We start from the raw sequence: 18,438 nt of genomic DNA, 5'->3' as shown, positions 1-18,438 counted from the left end.
CCAACCAGACTCCATTGAAGTCATCCAAACTTGACCCCTAACCCCTCTCCCTCTCCCCCCCTTCTTCCCCACTTCTTGCATTGTTCAGGCCCTCTCTTGCATCAATGGCTCCATGGCATTCGGCACTATTGTAAGGCAGTTTTGGGAATTAATTGTGTTTGCGTGTGGGGGAAGGAGGGGGGGCACTGTGAAAGGCAGAATAGGATGGGGGGTGGAGGTGACTAACAGAGCTATCAATCAGGCTGGAGGAAAGTCAAGTGCAAGTTCACCCTTCTGAAAACTACCCAAACAGACTCCTCTGAAGACATTATCTTTGTTCCCCTCCCTCTGCGCTGTTGTTTCTCACTTTTTCAATCCAGTACCCCTCTTTCTCTCTCTCTCTCTCTCTCTCTCTCTCTCTCTCTCTCTCTCTCTCTCTCTCTCTCTCTCTCTCTCTCTCTCTCGCGCTCTCTCTCGCGCTCTCTCTCTCGCGCGCTCTCTCTCGCGCTCTCTCTCGCGCTCTCTCTCTCTCTCTCTCCCTACTCTCTCTCTCTCACACACACACACACACACACACACACACACACACACACACACACACACACACCCGTCTAGAGAATGAAGCTGTCACCAGTGCACACAGTGTGTGGTGCTCACCACTGAGAGAGGCAGTCCGACTTTTCACAGGGTCTCATTGTGGGGAAAGAGTTAGGGCTTCAGGCTGTCTGCTCTTGCTCAATGAAACTGGCCATTTATCAGTGTGTGATTCCCAGCCTAGCGCTATAAACCCAGCCAAGCAGTAATCCAGCGTCCTCTTTTTCCCCTCTTAATCTCTCATTAACACCCCTGTTATTCAGCGGTAATTAAGGTGTTATTAAGAACACAAGGGCCTGGATTATGTCCAACATCTAGTTGGGCAGAGATGCACAACTTGGTTTACAAAGTTTGGGCCTTTTTGCGTTTTTTTTAACTTAACCTTTACTTGATATTTCAATATAAAGGAGCTGTAGGGTAAGAGGAATAATGGGAAATACATTAAACAAGATACAAAATTCCAGTAGAGAATGGGTCGTAATGGTAGATTCCTCAAGAACTCTAAGACACACTGTTTATTTGTTATAAATAAATCCACCAAGAAAGGTGCTTCAATATATTTCCCCAGAACCACATGGCCATATATTGTCGGTATTGGAAGCTCCTAAACTTGCTAACTATATAGGAGCTATATTTTACACTGGTGAAATAACACAATGTGATAGTTAAGGTTGTTAACAGAAAATAATTTATTAAAAAAGTCCACTTAAATCGATGATATCAGCACTTGGGTGGCTTCATCAGCCATCTTTCAGTGTCTTTCTCCCTCCTCCTCCCCTCAACTTAACGTTGAGAGGGCATCGTAAAATGTGGTCTTCAATTCGTTCATGACTCTATAAACTGAGGAGCACCACCCCTGGCCCTTCTCTGCTTCTTGAGGTTAACATTGTAAAGCCTGCAGGCAGGGAGAGTTTCAGCCTCTGGCCCTCTGAAGGCTCTGTACTGGAATCACTGATTGATTGGTGTAATAGTGTAATAGTATGTGATAGGTCATATTCCTGATGTCAGTTCAGCTTTAAGAGTATTTTGTGTGTGTGTGTGTGTGTGTGTGTGTGTGTGTGTGTGTGTGTGTGTGTGTGTGTGTGTGTGTGTGTGTGTGTGTGTGTCATCATTATTATCATTCTCATCTTCATCATTGTCATTTTTCAACAGCCCTCTTACTTTCATCATTGTCCTCTTCTTCATCATCAACATCACCACCACCACCATCATCATCATCATCATCATCAGTGGTTCCATTCTGTCCTGAGGATCTCCCTTGTCATCTTCATCAGCCCTCTTACCTCCATCATCATCATCCTTATCATCATCTGAATGGAGGAGAACTTCACCAGTACCTGACCTTTCATGCTCCCCTTCTCTCTCCCAGTGTTGGGCAGAGCCTCTGAGCTGGCCTTCTTGAAGGAGCCCAATGATGTCATCGCCGTGCGTGATCGGCCCCTGATGCTGGACTGCCAGGTGGAAGGGGAGGGGCCTATCTCTGTGATGTGGCGGCGCAACGGAGTGTCCGTTCCCACTGGGCCGAAGGCTAGCGTGTTGACCAACGGAACTCTCCTGATCAAGAGCTTCCAGAAGAGGAGAGAGAGCAACGAGACGGACGCTGGGGAGTATGACTGTGCTGCCCAGAACCACTATGGCATGTTGATCAGCCGCAAGGCCAGGGTTCAGCTGGCATGTAAGTTACACACACCACAGACACCCACACGCACAGGCACATATACATATACATATTGGAGTGCTCACACACACATTGGTAGTCATACATAAGACAGATGATACACATACTGTATACTGTAAGAGTCATGTGTTACACATTACATGGCATGCAGAAGTTATATGTAAACTCTTTGAAATGGCTAGCAAGCCAAGTGAACATAGCATCTCACATAAACCGGCTCCCATGCTGGTCAAGACATTCTTTATGTGTGTTCATTCATTTGATACTGCCCATTGTGCCTTTAAATCATACCTGTCTGCTTTAATCCTCCCTTCCCACCCCTTCCTCCATTATCTGACCAGCCCCCCAGTTGGGACTGAACATTAATAACCACAGCACCTCCCCCCACTCGAAACCCCCCACTGAGTGGACAACCTTCCATTCACTCACTCCCCTGACCCCTCCCTCTGGCCAAATAAAACCAGAAGTGGGCAGTTGGGGGTTGGGAGGTGCAGGGGGTTGTGGGTAAACCAGCAGGATTATGGCTCTTGGGAGGATTGGTGGTGCTCCCCTCAGGGAAAGGGGTTACCATGGAGATTCACTTTCATTTAAGAAAAACGCCCTAACCGTATTGATTACAAAATTGCATAGGTTGTTGGGCAGTTCTAGTAAGCCTATCAGAAAGACCTGTCTCCGGGGACTTTGTTGTTTTCGGGTTCTAGGACATTGAAAACAGTCTTGGATATGTCTATTTAAAATCTCTGATCTATTTTCTCTCACACACAGCTCTCCCTAAGTTCCACATACACCCAGAGTCCATGTCGGTGGATGAGGGTGGCGTTGCCAGACTGACCTGCCAGGTGAACGGAATCCCAGAGGCCAGCATCTCCTGGGAGAAAAACAGAACTGCTGTGAATACTGACGATAACAGGTAACACATGGATACACACACACACACACACACACACACACACACACACACACACACACACACACACACACACACACACACACACACATACACATACACACACACACACAATAATTCTCCTTTCCTGTATTCAGGTCCACCATCCTGCCCACAGGGATCCTGCAGATAACCGGTGTAAGGCGGGCTGACAGTGGTGTATATCGCTGCGTAGCCACCAACATCGCTAACACTCGCTACAGCCATGAGGCCCAGCTCACTGTCACTGGTAAGAGAAGCAGTCCTTTCTGAGTCTGTATGTGTCTGCTAATGTGTTGTTACCATGCTGTGTTGTAATGTGTTGCTGCCTTGCTATGTTGTTGTCTTAGGTCTCTCTTTATGTAGTGTTGTGGTGTCTCTCTTGTTGTGATGTGTGTTTTTTCCTATATTTCTATTTTATTTATTTATTTATTTTTAATCCCAGCCCCTGTCCCCGCAGGAGGCCTTTTGCCTTTTGGTAGGCCATCATTGTAAATAAGAATGTGTTCTTAACTGACTTGCCTAGTTAAATAAAGGTTACATTTTTTTTTTAAATATAATAACAAATATGCCCATAGGTTTGTGCATTTACTGATTTTGTATTTGTATTCTGTATTTTTGCCTTTTCACCATTTCCTGTCCTCTCTCTCTCTCTCTCTCTCTCTCTCTCTCTCTCTCTCTCTCTCTCTCTCTCTCTCTCTCTCGCTCTCTCTCTCTCGCTCTCTCTCTCTCGCTCTCGCTCTGTCGCTCTCGCTCTGTCGCTCTCTCTCTGTCGCTCTCTCTCTGTCTCTCTCTCTCTGTCTCTCTCTCTCTCTCTCTGTCTCTGTCTCTCTCTCTCTCTCTCTCTCTCTCTCTCTCTCTCTCTCTCTCTCTCTCTCTCTCTCTCTCTCTTCCCTCCCCCCCCCCCCCCCCCAGTGGCAGCTCCACGGATCTACAAGGAGCCGGTGATTCTGTCGGGTCCTCAGAACCTGACCATCACTGTGCACCAGACCGCCATCTTGGAGTGCATTGCCACTGGCAACCCTCGACCCATCGTGTCCTGGAGTCGGCTGGGTAGGGCTCTGCTCCCTCTCACTCTACATCACTGTCCCCTCTCACACACCCTACATCACTGTCTAAACCCAATACCAGTTCCTTCTACCACAGAGAGTATTGTCTCGTAACATCGATTTGTTATCACTAACCGGTAAAATCAATTTGTTATTGTCACCTTTGTGACACCTTTTAGGATTACAAAAGTGACAGCAAACATACACATGATATAAGACTTCAATGTGGCCTTTGTAGTTGGACGTTGACTGAATGCTGCCTTAATATTGTTGAGTAGTTTTGTGCTAAATAGATCATCCATGTTTGCTACAGATGAGACCTTCAGCTCTCTAACTCTCCCCTCTTTCTCTTTATCTCTCTCTTCTCCTCCAGACGGGCGCTCCATCGGGGTGGAGGGTATCCAGGTGCTGGGTACGGGGAACCTGATGATCTCAGATGCCAACCTGCAACACTCTGGGGTGTACGTGTGCTCTGCCAACCGCCCTGGCACCAGGATGAGGCGTACCGCGCTAGGCAGACTGGTGGTGCAGGGTGAGTCGTAGTACCCATCAATCTCACACCAAACACACTAGTATTAACCCTCAAACCCCAAGCACACACAATGCAATATTGGCTTTGTTGATACAGCACTTTTCAGATCTACCACCCCAATATGTATCCCCCACCCACCATTACCAGCCTCCAGGAAACCACTCAAGCGTCATCTCAACAGACCGGTGTCTCCCAGGCCTATGATGAATGCGCCCCTAGCCCCTACCCCGAAAACACTCCTCTAGATCTGAAATGAGTTGATAGGTAGAAAAAACATGTCAGACATTCCACCCAGCCAATCAGGAGACAAGTTGAAGCTATTAGCATCTGGTTGAAACCTATGTGATCTTTCCAGATCTACAGAAGAGGCTGGGGGTCAATTTGGAAATTCATCTCAAGTCTCCCTCAGGGGAGCACCTGACTCTCCCAGGGCTCTGGTTTGGGGGGTAGAGATAGGGGGAGGGATGGGGAGATGGAGGGAGAGAGGTAATAAGCAGGATGGAGGATGGTGGGGATCCTGGGGTTATTTTAGGAAGGTCAGACTATATTAACCTTTGGTAGATTTCACCATGACCTTAAGGGTGAACTGACATCCCCCAACACTTCTGATCACCTTTGACCTCCTGGCACGGGGCCTTAGTGTTCTGCTATTGGCCAACATTTTCTTTTGATATTGGCGTTGATATTGGGCTCCAGCTAGACAAAGATAAAGGAGGAGATACCGTTTATTGGTGACCCTCCCTCTACTACACCGAGACTTTATATACCTACCTCTCTGCTCTACCTATTTTAGCTCATAATACCTTGTTTTATACTATAGCATCTTAATGGTGGTTCATCCCATGGATTCAACTCACATATTATGCGAATACACAAATATAAACTCAGATGAACACTCAAACACAAACACACTCAAATTTGAGTTTCAGAGTGAGTGTGTGTATGTGTTCATAGTTGGAGTGTTTAGTCAGGTGATACTTTCCTGTACATCAGTAATACACTGCCAAATGACACAGTAGTACACACATTTGTACATGTATAATGGTACCTGGTGTTAATGGCTGAGTCTATCTGCTTGTCCTCGCCACCCAACTCAATCAATCAATATCTGCTTTCTGTGTCTTTCAAAATCAGGATCTGGCATAGCACCCTTATTGGGCTTGGTGAATATCTTCATTCATTTATTGATTGATGTTGGAAAAGGAACAAAGCGCATAACTTGATTTGAAAACAACGAGGTCAAACCATCACTAGGTTTGGAGGAGTACAATTGCAGTCAGCGTTCGTATACAGATATGAATCGGTTTAGTTTCCCTTGCATTTTCATAACTTGATCAACACATGTATGTCTTGTACTTTACATGTATGTATTACATTACATGTGCTCTTTCTAAAACCACTCATACAGTTAATGTGGGGGTAGATATCAACAATCCAGTCCATAATGTTAACACCATCTATGTTAGGGACTCAGGCTATACCCAAATCTAACATCAATAAAACATACCATATTAATTATATTTAACTCAATCACTTGATATCTCACGTCAAATACCATCTGCCTCAATGTGCCTAAAAATCTCCCAAGTTTACTGATTCTACTTGAATTTGACCAGTCTTTACCTTCTGCAGACCTTTTCAATCTTATGAAGTCAAGTTTAGGGTCAGTCTAGGCTCGCTTTGCATATTATGGGATGCCCTTTCAGACCTCATCTCCCTGGTTGTGTCTGCCTCCTGCCCCCCTCCCCAAACTAATTTGGGGTGCTGGCTGCTGGGGGTCATAAATTGGCTGCACCAGGGGACCACCTGACCAGGACAGATGCAGGCCACAGTTAGACAAAGGCTGCATAGCCACCATCTGTGGTGGCCATTAATGGACATTTTTGTAGGGTTTGATAATAAAACAATTGTAAGAGGAAAATCAAGTTTGAAATGTTAAAGTGGAACTTACAAACAAGCCTTCTAAGAAGCCTTTTTAAACTTCAAATAGACTACAAGTGCATTGCAGGAAAGTTTTTCTGCCACCGGGTGATCAAATTAAGATCCTACATCTGTAGTTTGACAGAGAGAAAAGGAGAGATATAGGGAGAACAGATACAGAAGAAATTGTGAAACAGAGAACTGAAAAAAGATAACAGATGTAGAAACAGAATAAAACAGACAGTGCTAGCTAAGCCCAAGTGCCGGAGGAGGGGGAGCAGAGTGATCGTGCCAGAGTGAGGGATCACCTCTGACCTCCCACCCCTGACCCTCTTCTTGCAGGCCCTAAGGAAATGATGCATGAGATGGTTGGGGGTGGGGTTTGAGTTTTGGTGGTAGGGGGTGGGGCTATGATGGGGTTTGGGTGCTATAGGCCTATGATTGGCAGGCCTTGATAGAGCAGCGAGACGGTCCCCGCTCCACCTCCCTGGCCTGTGGGGACACTTGTCTTTGTCACAGCTGCAGGCGACAGACACAGGCAAGGCCAAGTTCAGGGGACAGAGGCCACCGAGTGCCAGACAGACACACAGAAGGGCTCAGGACACAAAGGGACACGACAGCCATTGTATGTTTGCAAAACAGCTTATTCTAAGGGACGTCTATGTGTAGGCCTACAGGCCATTCCCATGGCTTCTGGTTAGCATCCTCATGCATAGAGAAAGCCATGAGTAATTTTTCATTCACACCTTCTGAATATGTGCATAATATTCCAGGGAAGTTTGGACAATTCACAATTGCCATGTGGTGTTTGATTGGGACCTATGTGTCGTGAACTTTCTCATGATGGAAGTTATGTTCGATGTTAGCCACGTCATGGTCATCTCATTGTATTGTTCTGATTACACTGGAATCAGGTTTACAGAGAGGGAAGCATATTCAGTATATTTCTGGATGGTTCAGTATATTTCAGGTTTAGTTCTGTATGAGAAATGTTGTGAAACAGTTGAAAACCAATCTATGACTATGATTGGTTTTCATGATTGAGGACCTAAATGTGTGCGTGACCAGGATGCTGAAGTCGACAATATTCAATAAGAGTCACAGCAACATACAGGAACACAGAAAACTCTAGATAGTCCAGCCACACCATTGGTAGGCAAACAGCCAGACAGAGGGACAGGCAGACCAACATAAAGCATTCACTGCAGGTTTCTCCTCTAGTTCACTGAAATAATAGGAACCACTAACCATCATTGAAATAACAGGGCTTGAATGCATCTCTACTCTAAATATATGGCCTCGCCCAAGTTCAATTGTGAAGTGTAGCACAGGAGTGAGAGATGCTAGAGGGTAGATTAATTACCCGAACATCCCCCAAATGCAGTAGTATGGAGCAGCCCCCATTCACTCTCACAATGGGAGCCATCTTTTTTGCTCTCAAATGAGCAAACCTGCACCCTCACCCTAACCGCAGTCTCCCTTCTTCCCCTCTTCTCTACCCCCTCGGTCCCTTCTGCAGAGAGGCAGGCTGGGACAGCTGGGGAGCTCTCTGCAAACAGAATGACAATGACAATGACCCTGACTGCCATTCTGTCACCAGGCTCTCACACACACCCACCATTGATTGAGTGGTTTACTCTAACTCAATTTCAGCTCTCCACAATGCTGGAGCTGAAGTGAAATACACACTTATTAAACACTTATTCTAGAATGTTTGGAGTACTCCTGTCAGTCTAGCCATAAGGAATTGGAAAGTTCGTTGCTGATGGAAATCTCTAGAGGACCATCTATGGCAGCTTACTGTTTCAACTTTCCTTAAACCAATATTTGGCCATCAGGTGGATTTCTGTTCGGGAGATGGAAGAAAAACTGTTAGGGAGATTAAATGTGTTCCTGTGGTAATATAAAAACATTTAGAACAATTTGTTGTCATATCCAAGTTCTGCTACCTTGGAAACCCTAACAGATATATATCTCCTCAATATCCTCAAATCTCCACAAGATTAAACCAAGCATTTATGTTTTTCTTTTCGGTACACAAGCTTTAGAGCCCCAGCTTGCGTGTCATCTTTTATTTTCCTGTCCCTTATTAATGCAAAGCGATTGAGGCCCAGCGCCCTGGTTAGAAATAAAATCCATCCCTGCCATTGATTGATGGCCGCCCCAACCCCCCATGCCCCCAGCCCCTTCACCCCTACCCCCACCCCATCTCCCTCTCCTCTTGGTCCACTTTTCCCAGAGTCCTGACAATGGATTTGTGAGCAGGCAAATTTTTACGAGGGGGGTGTGGGTAGTAGTAGATCAATGAAATGCGTGTGGAGGGGGGAGAGGCCTCAGGTTTTTGCACACAGACATTATGCCATTGTAGCAGCGAGACTGCCTCTGTGCCCCAACCTGTGTCCCGCTCCACTCGGGTGTCACGAGAGGGATGGACAGGGGTGTCGCTTTAATCTGGGGACGAGATGCTGCTGTCATGGATTATGAACTTGATTTTGGACTCCTTGTTTTGGCATGTGCTCAGTTGGAGTCCGAGTCTGGACCTTAATGTTCTCATCTCGTTGAAGATGTGGTGGCTCTTCTTGTTTGGGGATTTGGATTCAGAGGCAAACACTCATCCTGACCACAGAAAACACAGAACAGAATGAAATGTCATAATTTTCAAGTTCTTTGAGTAACATTCGACAATTTGAGCACAAACAGGGTATACAAAATATTGAGTGAACCATAGAATTTAAATCAAGATTGTATCTCTCGTACACTGTCCATTATCCCAAACATAATTTTGGTAAATTTATAGCTCATCTTAGTCTCAGCCAGAATGGTCAGAATAATGCCAAATCCACCTGTGTCAAGTGCATTGCTTAAACATCTATGCTCCCCTCTACTGTGCTTTATAGTAATTGCAAGACATAGGCAACACTGCACAGCCACTGAGCCCCATAATGGCAAGCAGTATCTCATTCTCTATTCATCTCCCTCCGCACCCCCTCTCATTTAAATGAAATTGAAATAAACTACATAATGTAGATATTGCCAAGCAGACTTTGAGACAATACAAGATGGTGGAACATTCCATCACATACATTAATTACATAGCACGTAGCGAAATAGGAGAAGCTCACTCTCTTTTTCTTTCTCTCTATTCCCAGCTCCTCCTGAGTTTTTGCAGTGGCCGCAGTCTGTCTCCAGACCAGCAGGTAGCAGTGCAGTGTTTACCTGTATGGCCCAGGGAGTCCCCGAGCCTCACCTCATCTGGCTGAAGAACGGCAAAATCCTGACGCCTGGTGACAACGTCAAGCTCACCAACAATAACAGGTACAGTAGTTAGTATGCTTTTACTCATCTACATTTACTTTTAGATCTGCAAATATAAGATTCAAATGAAACATTAAGTAATGTTATTAATACATTCATTACACCACCATTATTAGTCACTCCAACTCTTAACAATACCCCCCCCCCCCCCCCCCCCCCCCCCCCTCTACAGCACGCTGGCGGTAACGCGCATCACCACGGAAGACGAGGCCATCTACCAGTGTATTGCTGAGAACAGCGCTGGCACCAACCAGGCCAGTGCACGCCTGGCCCTCACCCAGTCCACGGAGTTGCCAGAGGCCCCTCAGGACCTGACTGCCACGGCCCTGTCCCCCACCACCCTACAGCTCACCTGGGCCCAGCCTGCCCCAGAGGTCACCGACGGCATAATCGGATATGTGCTGCACATCCGCATGTTGGGTGGTAAGGAGGCTGTTATAATATAATACAACTTCATTGTCCAAAGTGAATCATATATTTTTGCTTTCCTACGTAATTCATATGGAGAATTACATTTTTTAAAATCCTGACAGTTATGCATCTAGAGCTTCTAGTAATACTCTAGTAGTACACAAGACGGCCTCTTTTTAATACCTTCCTGTCATAAGATGTAAAGATGATGACCTCACTTCCTGTTTCCTGTCCCCTCCAGAGCCAGACAGCAAAGAGCTGCAGGAGGCTGTCAGTAAGACCACCTTCCAGCATGACTTCACCACCCTGGAGCCTGCCACCACCTACTCCATCTACCTCAAGGCCTACTCCCCTCTGGGAGCCAGCCAGCAGTCCAGCACTGTGGTGGCTACAACACTAGGGGGCGGTACGTAATTTAGATGTTATGAAATGAGAGGAGATACGCAGTTGCATATCAGAGTGCCTAATTTCTCATGTTCCTCTATTGCGCCTATATTTGTATTTGTTCATCTCTTTTATTTTCCTCATCTTTCTATCTTTTACTGTTTCTGTAAAATCTTTCAGTTTTTCACATTTTGTTTGTTTATTCGAAGCCTTACTCATCTCTTTCCCTGTTCTCTATCTGTCTTCTCATGTTTGAAATTCAAGTTGTATGTTAATCCGCTCATTCTCTCTGTCCCTCCCCTCTTTCCCCTCACAGTACCCAGTTCTCCCAGTTTCTTCACCAAGGTGCTGAACAAGACGGCCATGCAGGTGTTCTGGGAGCTGCCCAGTAAGTCGGGCAAGGTAGAGGGCTTCAAGCTGTCCTACCGCGAGGTCCCCCAGCCCAACTTCCAGGGGCAAGAAGCCTTTCCCGGTCACATCAACACCCACACCATCTCCCATCTTGGTAAGTGATGAGGTAACATACTACTAACCACTGTCACTGCTGGGTCTCAGATTGCAATGACTCACACAAAGCAGACATTTTCACAATGCAGAGTGCCGGTACTGGTACCAAAAGGACCTTTGAAATGGAATGAATGTAACTGTGTATTAGGGTGTCGCTTTCTATGGTTGATTTTCCTACCTGACCATCTCTGTTTCAGAACCCACTGCTGTGTATGAGATCCAACTGGTGGCCTACAACGGCAATGGGGACGGCACTGCCAACAAGCGTCTGGTTTCACTGGCTGAGAGTGGTACCAGCGCCAAGACCAGCACCGGTGAGACACAAACACTGACCTTTAAGCTGATTTAGGATCAGAACCCTATGTGTAACTGTCAGTGTAAAATGGTACTGTCAAACATACTACACCAGGGGGCGATGTGGAGCAATGATGCTGTCTAGTCAGTATGTGTGTCAGGGGTACATTTCATATTTTTTTTAAATCTAGAGCATTTTACAGGAGCAATTAGGGTTAAGTGCCTTACTCGAGGGCACATCAGCAGGTTTTTCACCTAGTCGGCTCGGGGATTTGAACCAGCGACCTTTCAGTTACTGGCCCAACACTCTTAACTGCTAGGCTACCTGCCGCCCCTTAGAGTTGCAAAGGAAGGGTATATTACTGGAAACGTTCAAAGTTTACCAGTTACCTACCAGAATTTTGGTAACTTTCAAGAATTGTATGTAATTTATCAAAAGACACATACTTTAGATTATCACAGATGTCTGTAGTTATCGGTGCCCCTCTCTCTGGCAATATCACATGTAAAATCATTAAGTAAGGTGATTTTAAAAAACAATTGAATGACAAAGCTGTAAAACATTATCCTAAATATAAACCATCAACTTAGTGAATACCATTAGTAAAATGAGGGTTTCATCATGAAATATCCTTTCCATATTTTTTTTTACACACTTTTATTTATTTTACTATTTCAATATATATTTGCTGTCAATGTTTTGGCGTCAGAGTTGCAGAGTTAATTGAAAATAAGGCCGTTGCTGATTAGATGCTTTTTTTTCATTCATTCAGCTATTTTCTCTTGAACCATACAGTCTATCTACTAGAAACTCATGGAGAATGTGGACACAGATATAAGAAATTAATACTATACATTAATATATATATTTGTAAGTTATTCAAGTATACAGTAAATTACCAAAGTTATCATAGATTGCCATATGTTTTCTGTTAATTACCTAATTTGCTTTGGTAAATTACCAGTAGCTTCGCAACCCTAGTCAGAGAATATATGTAAAAACATATACTCACCCTGGATAAGTGTGTCAGCTATATTATGAAAAGGTAAATGTAATGTAAATCTCTTTAGTTCATCTTTTGGATCACAGAAAGAACATCTCAGTGTGTGTTAAGTATATACACAAGGACAGGGAATGTGTTTTTTGTGTACTTTGGTTTTCAACTCTTTCTGGGTGTAATTAATGCACAATATTTGCCTCATGATATTAAAGTTAAAGCAGATTGCTGTATCGACACCACAGATGGTGTGAGTCGTGGCACTCACAGATGGTGTGAGTATGTGTACTGTTTCTCCACTAACAAAACCCATTTTTGTGTGTATTTGTCCAGGTGGGCAGAGCCCATGTAACTGCAAGCAGGATGATGAGGGGTCCATGACTGGCATTGTGGTGGGAATCCACACTGGCATGGCATGCATCATTTTCTGTGTGCTGTTCCTCATGTTTGGCTACCGCCGCAGGTAAGCAAGCACTTTTTGGTCAAATGTAATATGGTAGCAGAATATGTTTTGAATATGGTTTTAGTGTAATAACTTTGGATTTTAATGTGTATATTGCTTTATTTATTATTGCCTGGATATTGAGTCACTGACTCGAGGACATGGGTCTCATTCCATGTTTGAATGCTTCTCTCCCCAGCTTCTTCTGCAGGAAGGGGATCCAAAATGGCTGGTCAGGGCCCCGAGGAGGGGACAGGAACCAGCGGGCTGGCCCACCAAAAGAGGGGGTGATCCGCATGCCCGAGGTCATTGAATTAGTGCCTCAGGTAAGGAGCTGTAATATGCACAATTCTACATCATACACACTCACAGTTCTAGCTTTCTGTGTCCTATGGAGCAGTTAGTATAATGATAACCATTCTTCTCTTTTCTGCCTGTAGAGATGTGACTCTATCACTGCTCCAGTGATGGTTGTTAAGGGTCAAGCCCCCCCAGCGCAGTGCCAAGTCCTCATCGAGCAGCCCCAACCATGCCAGCCTGGCACAGGCACCGGCTAAAGCACCCAAACACCACTCCACTTACCTCCCCCAACCCCAGTCCCCTTAGCCTGAGAAATGAATGGCTGGTTTATGGTTCCTCCACCTCACCTGCCCACCAACGCCTTAGCCATAGTCTGCCTATTGCAGCGTCCAGCCGTAGTTCTAGCAGTGAATGAGAGATTGAGAATGAAACTGAGAGTAAGAGATGATGTGTTGAGAACTTCTGTTGAATGTGCAATACCACAAAGGAAAAAAGGTATTTTATAATAGCTTCAGGTAAAAGTAGTACCAATCTAGTCATGAGTAACTATTGAGATGTTAACCCCATTTCTCTCTTGTGTCTTTTACACCAAAGCTGAAAGCCTTATTTTAACATTTTATTTTTAGTTCCATGGAAATGTATTGATAGCCATAGAGGAAATGGGCACAGACCATTTATTATTCAAAATGACTCATTAGGTAAAATGCTGCTGGCTCATCTCTGAAGATAACTGCAATATTACTATATTCCTTATATTTTCGATGTGGTATTGGACATTGTGCATCTTCTTAAAACCAAAACCCATAAATAACTTAATTTAATGTAATTTTAAGTTAATGGCCAATGGTGCCATTTTCAGGTTCTGATAGATATACTGAGACCTTTTATCAGTTTGAACAGTGAACGTGGCTCTCAGATGATTAGATGTTGAGTTTGAGTCAATGGATGAGATAGAAAGTCTATTAGTGTTATATTGAGGCCAGTACCAAAGTGATTTCTCTGTTCAGCTTGTGATACAGTAGATATAGTGAATGTTTTCAGTCGATAGGTGTTCTCTGGTTAGCTCCACAAGATTGTATCTCAGGGCTACGTAACGTGGTCAGCTTTAGCCTTGCCGAACCTGACTGAGTTGATTGTTTGTCTCACCGTGTTAGCCTTGAGGCGGGCCGGTGTCGAGGGATCACAGATTCAGCCATTTTTGTTCAACCCCCTATCCCAAACTCTTTGTTAACTTTCTGCTCCCCCACCAAAACGTTTTACCTCCAAAGATAGCTACCTCAGCCTGACGAGAACGTCAGAGCTATCAAGGTAACCATTTTGCCTGTCGTGCTGCTGGTCAAGCATACCTACCTCAACCAAAAGGGTACTTCTGTGCCCCCTTTTCCTTTTATTTTTGGGTGCCAATGCCAGTCCTGTGCCAGCTGCCACTCATTGTGTTCAGAGGGTGGTACACTCTTTCTATTCCTTCCTGTCAAGAAAAGCAGGAGACCTTGGATTGTGATTGAATGTCACTTGGCCCCTCTTCTACCCAGAATGTAACTGGTTGGATCTGTGGGTTTGCCAGTTCTCTTATGTTGTTTGACATTGTATAATTCCTGATCACCGATGTTCTGCTTTAATCGCCTGCCTGCTTCTAACCCTGCTATTGGGACTCAACACCTTGTCCAAACCCTGAACGTCTGCCTTAATTTAAAGCGGTTCATTCAGAGTTGGGTCACTTCAGCTACTGACATGCAGTATGGAAGCACATGGATATGATTCAAGTACATGTTCTACCTCAGACTCAGCAGCTTCACAAACGGGTGATGGAGAGACAACCATCATTGATGATGTCACAACAAGCTGTCTCGGAGCCCAGCGGTGGAGCACTACAAGAACAACAGACATGTCTCCTCAGTCAAACAGGGAAAGAAAGATGAATGTCTCTTTATTAAGGCACCACCTGCTGCTGCCAACACCATCTCGTCTCACTGGAGGAAGACATGACTCAGAAACGTGCAACAGGAAACAAAGTTGGAAGCCTGACAGAAAGTGAGCGATAAATATGAACGCACAGCATTTTTTCAACTTTGAACATTGCATGAAAGTATGGACTTTAAGGAATATAAAACCCAAGTTTCACCATTCTGTTATGGATGAATTTGCTGACTATTTTGCCCTTTCCTGCAGAATTCCAAAATGTAATTAGTTAGAAATGTATATTGTTGCTGAGACGGCCATTTTCAGGAAGCTTTCTGTCACCTACTAAAGGTGATTGGTTTGCAGTGCCTCAAATACCTTTGTTGTCATGGGAACCTTCTGTTCAGCAGACCATGGTTAACTTTCTTGAGTGACTAATTTGTCTTGTATTTTGTCTTCATGTCTATTCATATTCAATTCTTACCTCACACTTACCGCACGAATGACACTAGCTTTTACTGTAGACCGCTGTTTCAACAAATATTTCCAAATATTCTATGAAAACCAAGTCGAACGATATCCAAAGATGAATGATTGTTACGGTTTTCAGTCTTTCCTCGATTAACCTTTTTTTTTAAAGTTGTTTTCAGTTGGGTTCCTGTTTTAAGGGGCTGCCATTCGTCAATGACGAGACAAACTAAGAAACACAAGCAACTTCCATAAACAGCTTACATAAACCAAAAAACAAATTACAATGATAATTCAAGAAACCACCTGTAATACTGTAAAATGTTCACAGATAGTTTTTCATGTGTCTCACTGGCAGACCACTTGAGGCATGGAATTCCACATATTTTTAGTTTCTTTTCAACATAACATTTTACTTTGAAAACCGAAAATGGGATATATATATTTTCATATATTGTTACAAGAAGGATGGAGTTGAAATTGCCAAATAACTGTCCTTTGAATTATAGAAATACTATGACCATATTCTAACATTTTAAATAACTTCTGTTCCATTTATTAATGACCTAACCACAGGAATATCCGTGTTGTGATAGAGCACCGCCTTTCCCCTTTTTGTAACTACTGAATAAAATTCCAGTCAATTTGCTGGAGATACTCGGGCAAGTGTCCATCAAGCATAAGAGGATTCCATATGTTGTAACTGTTTGAATGGCTGTGAAAAACTTTATGTCTCTGTTGTGTGTGGAGGTCCATCTTTCATTGCCAGTTTCTGAATCTAGTATTCTGTGCAGAATTGGACTAGCTACCGCTACATACCCTAACAAAGTCACATAGTGCCACTGTCCTCAAGGTTTTAGTTCAACTGTATCACTGATACCATCCTTTTCTTTTTACTGGGAATAACGGATCTAGCATTTTTTGGTGGCAGTATGATAAGTGTGATACCAAAAGGAAAATGAAAAACATTATGGTCTATATTTTATTATTTGAATAACAAGACATAAGTTGACCCAATATTTCTTTGAACAAAACAAAAAATGATATGCTTTTCTTTTTATAGAACATTTCTTCTTCATTCATTTTATATATGTTCCCTCTCAAGGTTGTCCTGCTGTGTATGGGAAATCTTGCCAAAATGAAGACGTTCCTTTTTAAAATGTTATTATTGTTATTAATATTATAATTATTGCCGTTTTTGGATTCACTCCCTTTCATTTTGATTTTCATATTGGTTGGCTCTTTTTGTTTCTGTTTTATTTGTAGTTGAATGATGTGAAAATGTTTGCTAGAAATGTGAGAATTCTAAATAGAACGGTGTGTTGTCAGCAAAAGGTAGTGTAAAAAACTGTATTTTGACATTGAAGGAAGGATACCTCAAACTGTCTTGTAAATATCCAAATGGATATTTCCTCTCTTAACTACTTCAGCAGCAGCTCAGCAACAACCATGTTAAGTTAATTTGCAAAGATGGACACTTGCCATACTAAAGTAAGCCATATAGGAGTTTTCCTAAGCCATAATTTACACTACTGTTGTGTATTACAGTCCATACTTTGATATCAGGTCACTGAATTGTAACCTATCAACTGAGTACAGTATTTCTTGATGCCAGACGCACAACCTACCTGTTGCTAAACATTCACACATACTAGAAAACACATGAAATGTAGAGAAGTAGTGAATGAATGCTAGAACCAATGAAAAAATAAATGCTTTAATGTTCATACTTTTCATTTCTCTAAAAAAAAATATTTTTGTGTTTCATAAGAACCCCCCCCCCCCCAAAAGCTTTAAACTGCTTTTAAACTAGTTACAGACCAGATGAAAGAGAGGAAGACGTGTATGTGTACCATTATAGCACAACTAGAGACCACTACAAATGGATCATTGTTTGGTTAATAATTGAATTGATCTAAGATCACATTGTAGTTGTTTTTGTCCCTGACTTTTATACCATAGGTCTCTGGTTGATATGACTGTTTGAATATGTCAACTGTTTCTTTAAGTTTCTCCTTCTTTCAAATGAAATGACACCTGTAAACCAAATAAAACTAGGATCATTATGTAGACATCAGTCTTCCTGGAGAGTTCATTTATAATGCTGCTGATACCCTTCAAATGAATGAAAGTTGAAATGTATTAACACGATTCAAATGTTCATAGCTTCCAAGTACCTTTATTGGTGATTCAAAGATGTGTATTGTAGGCTTTTGTCAAAAAGCTATACCCCAGACCTGAACCAGCTAAAATGTGAATATTATAATGAAATGGTTCATGTAAAAACTGATTTAATTTAAAATAAGTATTGTCTGGTTTCAACCAGTCAACCCTGTTGAATTAATTACACCATAAAGCATGCCTTTTTCAGAGGCAGTGACTTCCCTAATGCAAGGTTATTCAGAGTGTGGGTTTGATTGAATTCCAGCCCCAGTGACTGTAGATCTACTCTACGAAATATAACAGTTCAACATGTAGTTAAAAAAGTCATGTCAAATATAGCAGTGAGCAGGGAGTTCACAGGATGACAGAAAGAACACCAGATGAGTTGGATAACAAAGCAAGCAGTCTATCATGTTGGAACTATCTTCTTTTATGTGCAATCATGAGCCAAAATACAACATCTGGAGTGAATCTGACATATGGTTTATGAGGAAAAGATGATTTTGAGCATTAGCATTACATATGCAAAGAATGAGTCATTAATAGTTTCCCTATTTTTTGAGATATGAACACCAAATTC

The 18,438-nt window shown here is 43.2% G+C and overlaps 1 protein-coding gene across 1 annotated transcript; it reads left to right on the top strand.

Moving 5' to 3' along the window:
• Positions 1–1,920: 1,920 nt before the first annotated feature.
• On the top strand, positions 1,921–17,747 carry LOC129837772 (immunoglobulin superfamily DCC subclass member 3-like). The gene is made up of 13 exons (XM_055904213.1): positions 1,921–2,248; positions 3,017–3,161; positions 3,296–3,438; positions 4,098–4,229; positions 4,599–4,757; positions 9,827–9,992; positions 10,165–10,415; positions 10,645–10,809; positions 11,104–11,292; positions 11,492–11,608; positions 12,920–13,049; positions 13,228–13,354; positions 13,469–17,747. Exons 1-13 carry the CDS (start codon positions 1,921–1,923, stop codon positions 13,583–13,585), a joined length of 2,169 nt encoding a protein of 722 aa, XP_055760188.1. The 3' UTR covers positions 13,586–17,747.
• Positions 17,748–18,438: the final 691 nt, after the last annotated feature.

Source organism: Salvelinus fontinalis, chromosome 38, assembly GCF_029448725.1.
Source record: "Salvelinus fontinalis isolate EN_2023a chromosome 38, ASM2944872v1, whole genome shotgun sequence".
NCBI lineage: Eukaryota > Metazoa > Chordata > Actinopteri > Salmoniformes > Salmonidae > Salvelinus > Salvelinus fontinalis.
Note: the sequence above shows the minus strand (reverse complement) of the source record. Positions and strands in the feature narration are given on the sequence as shown.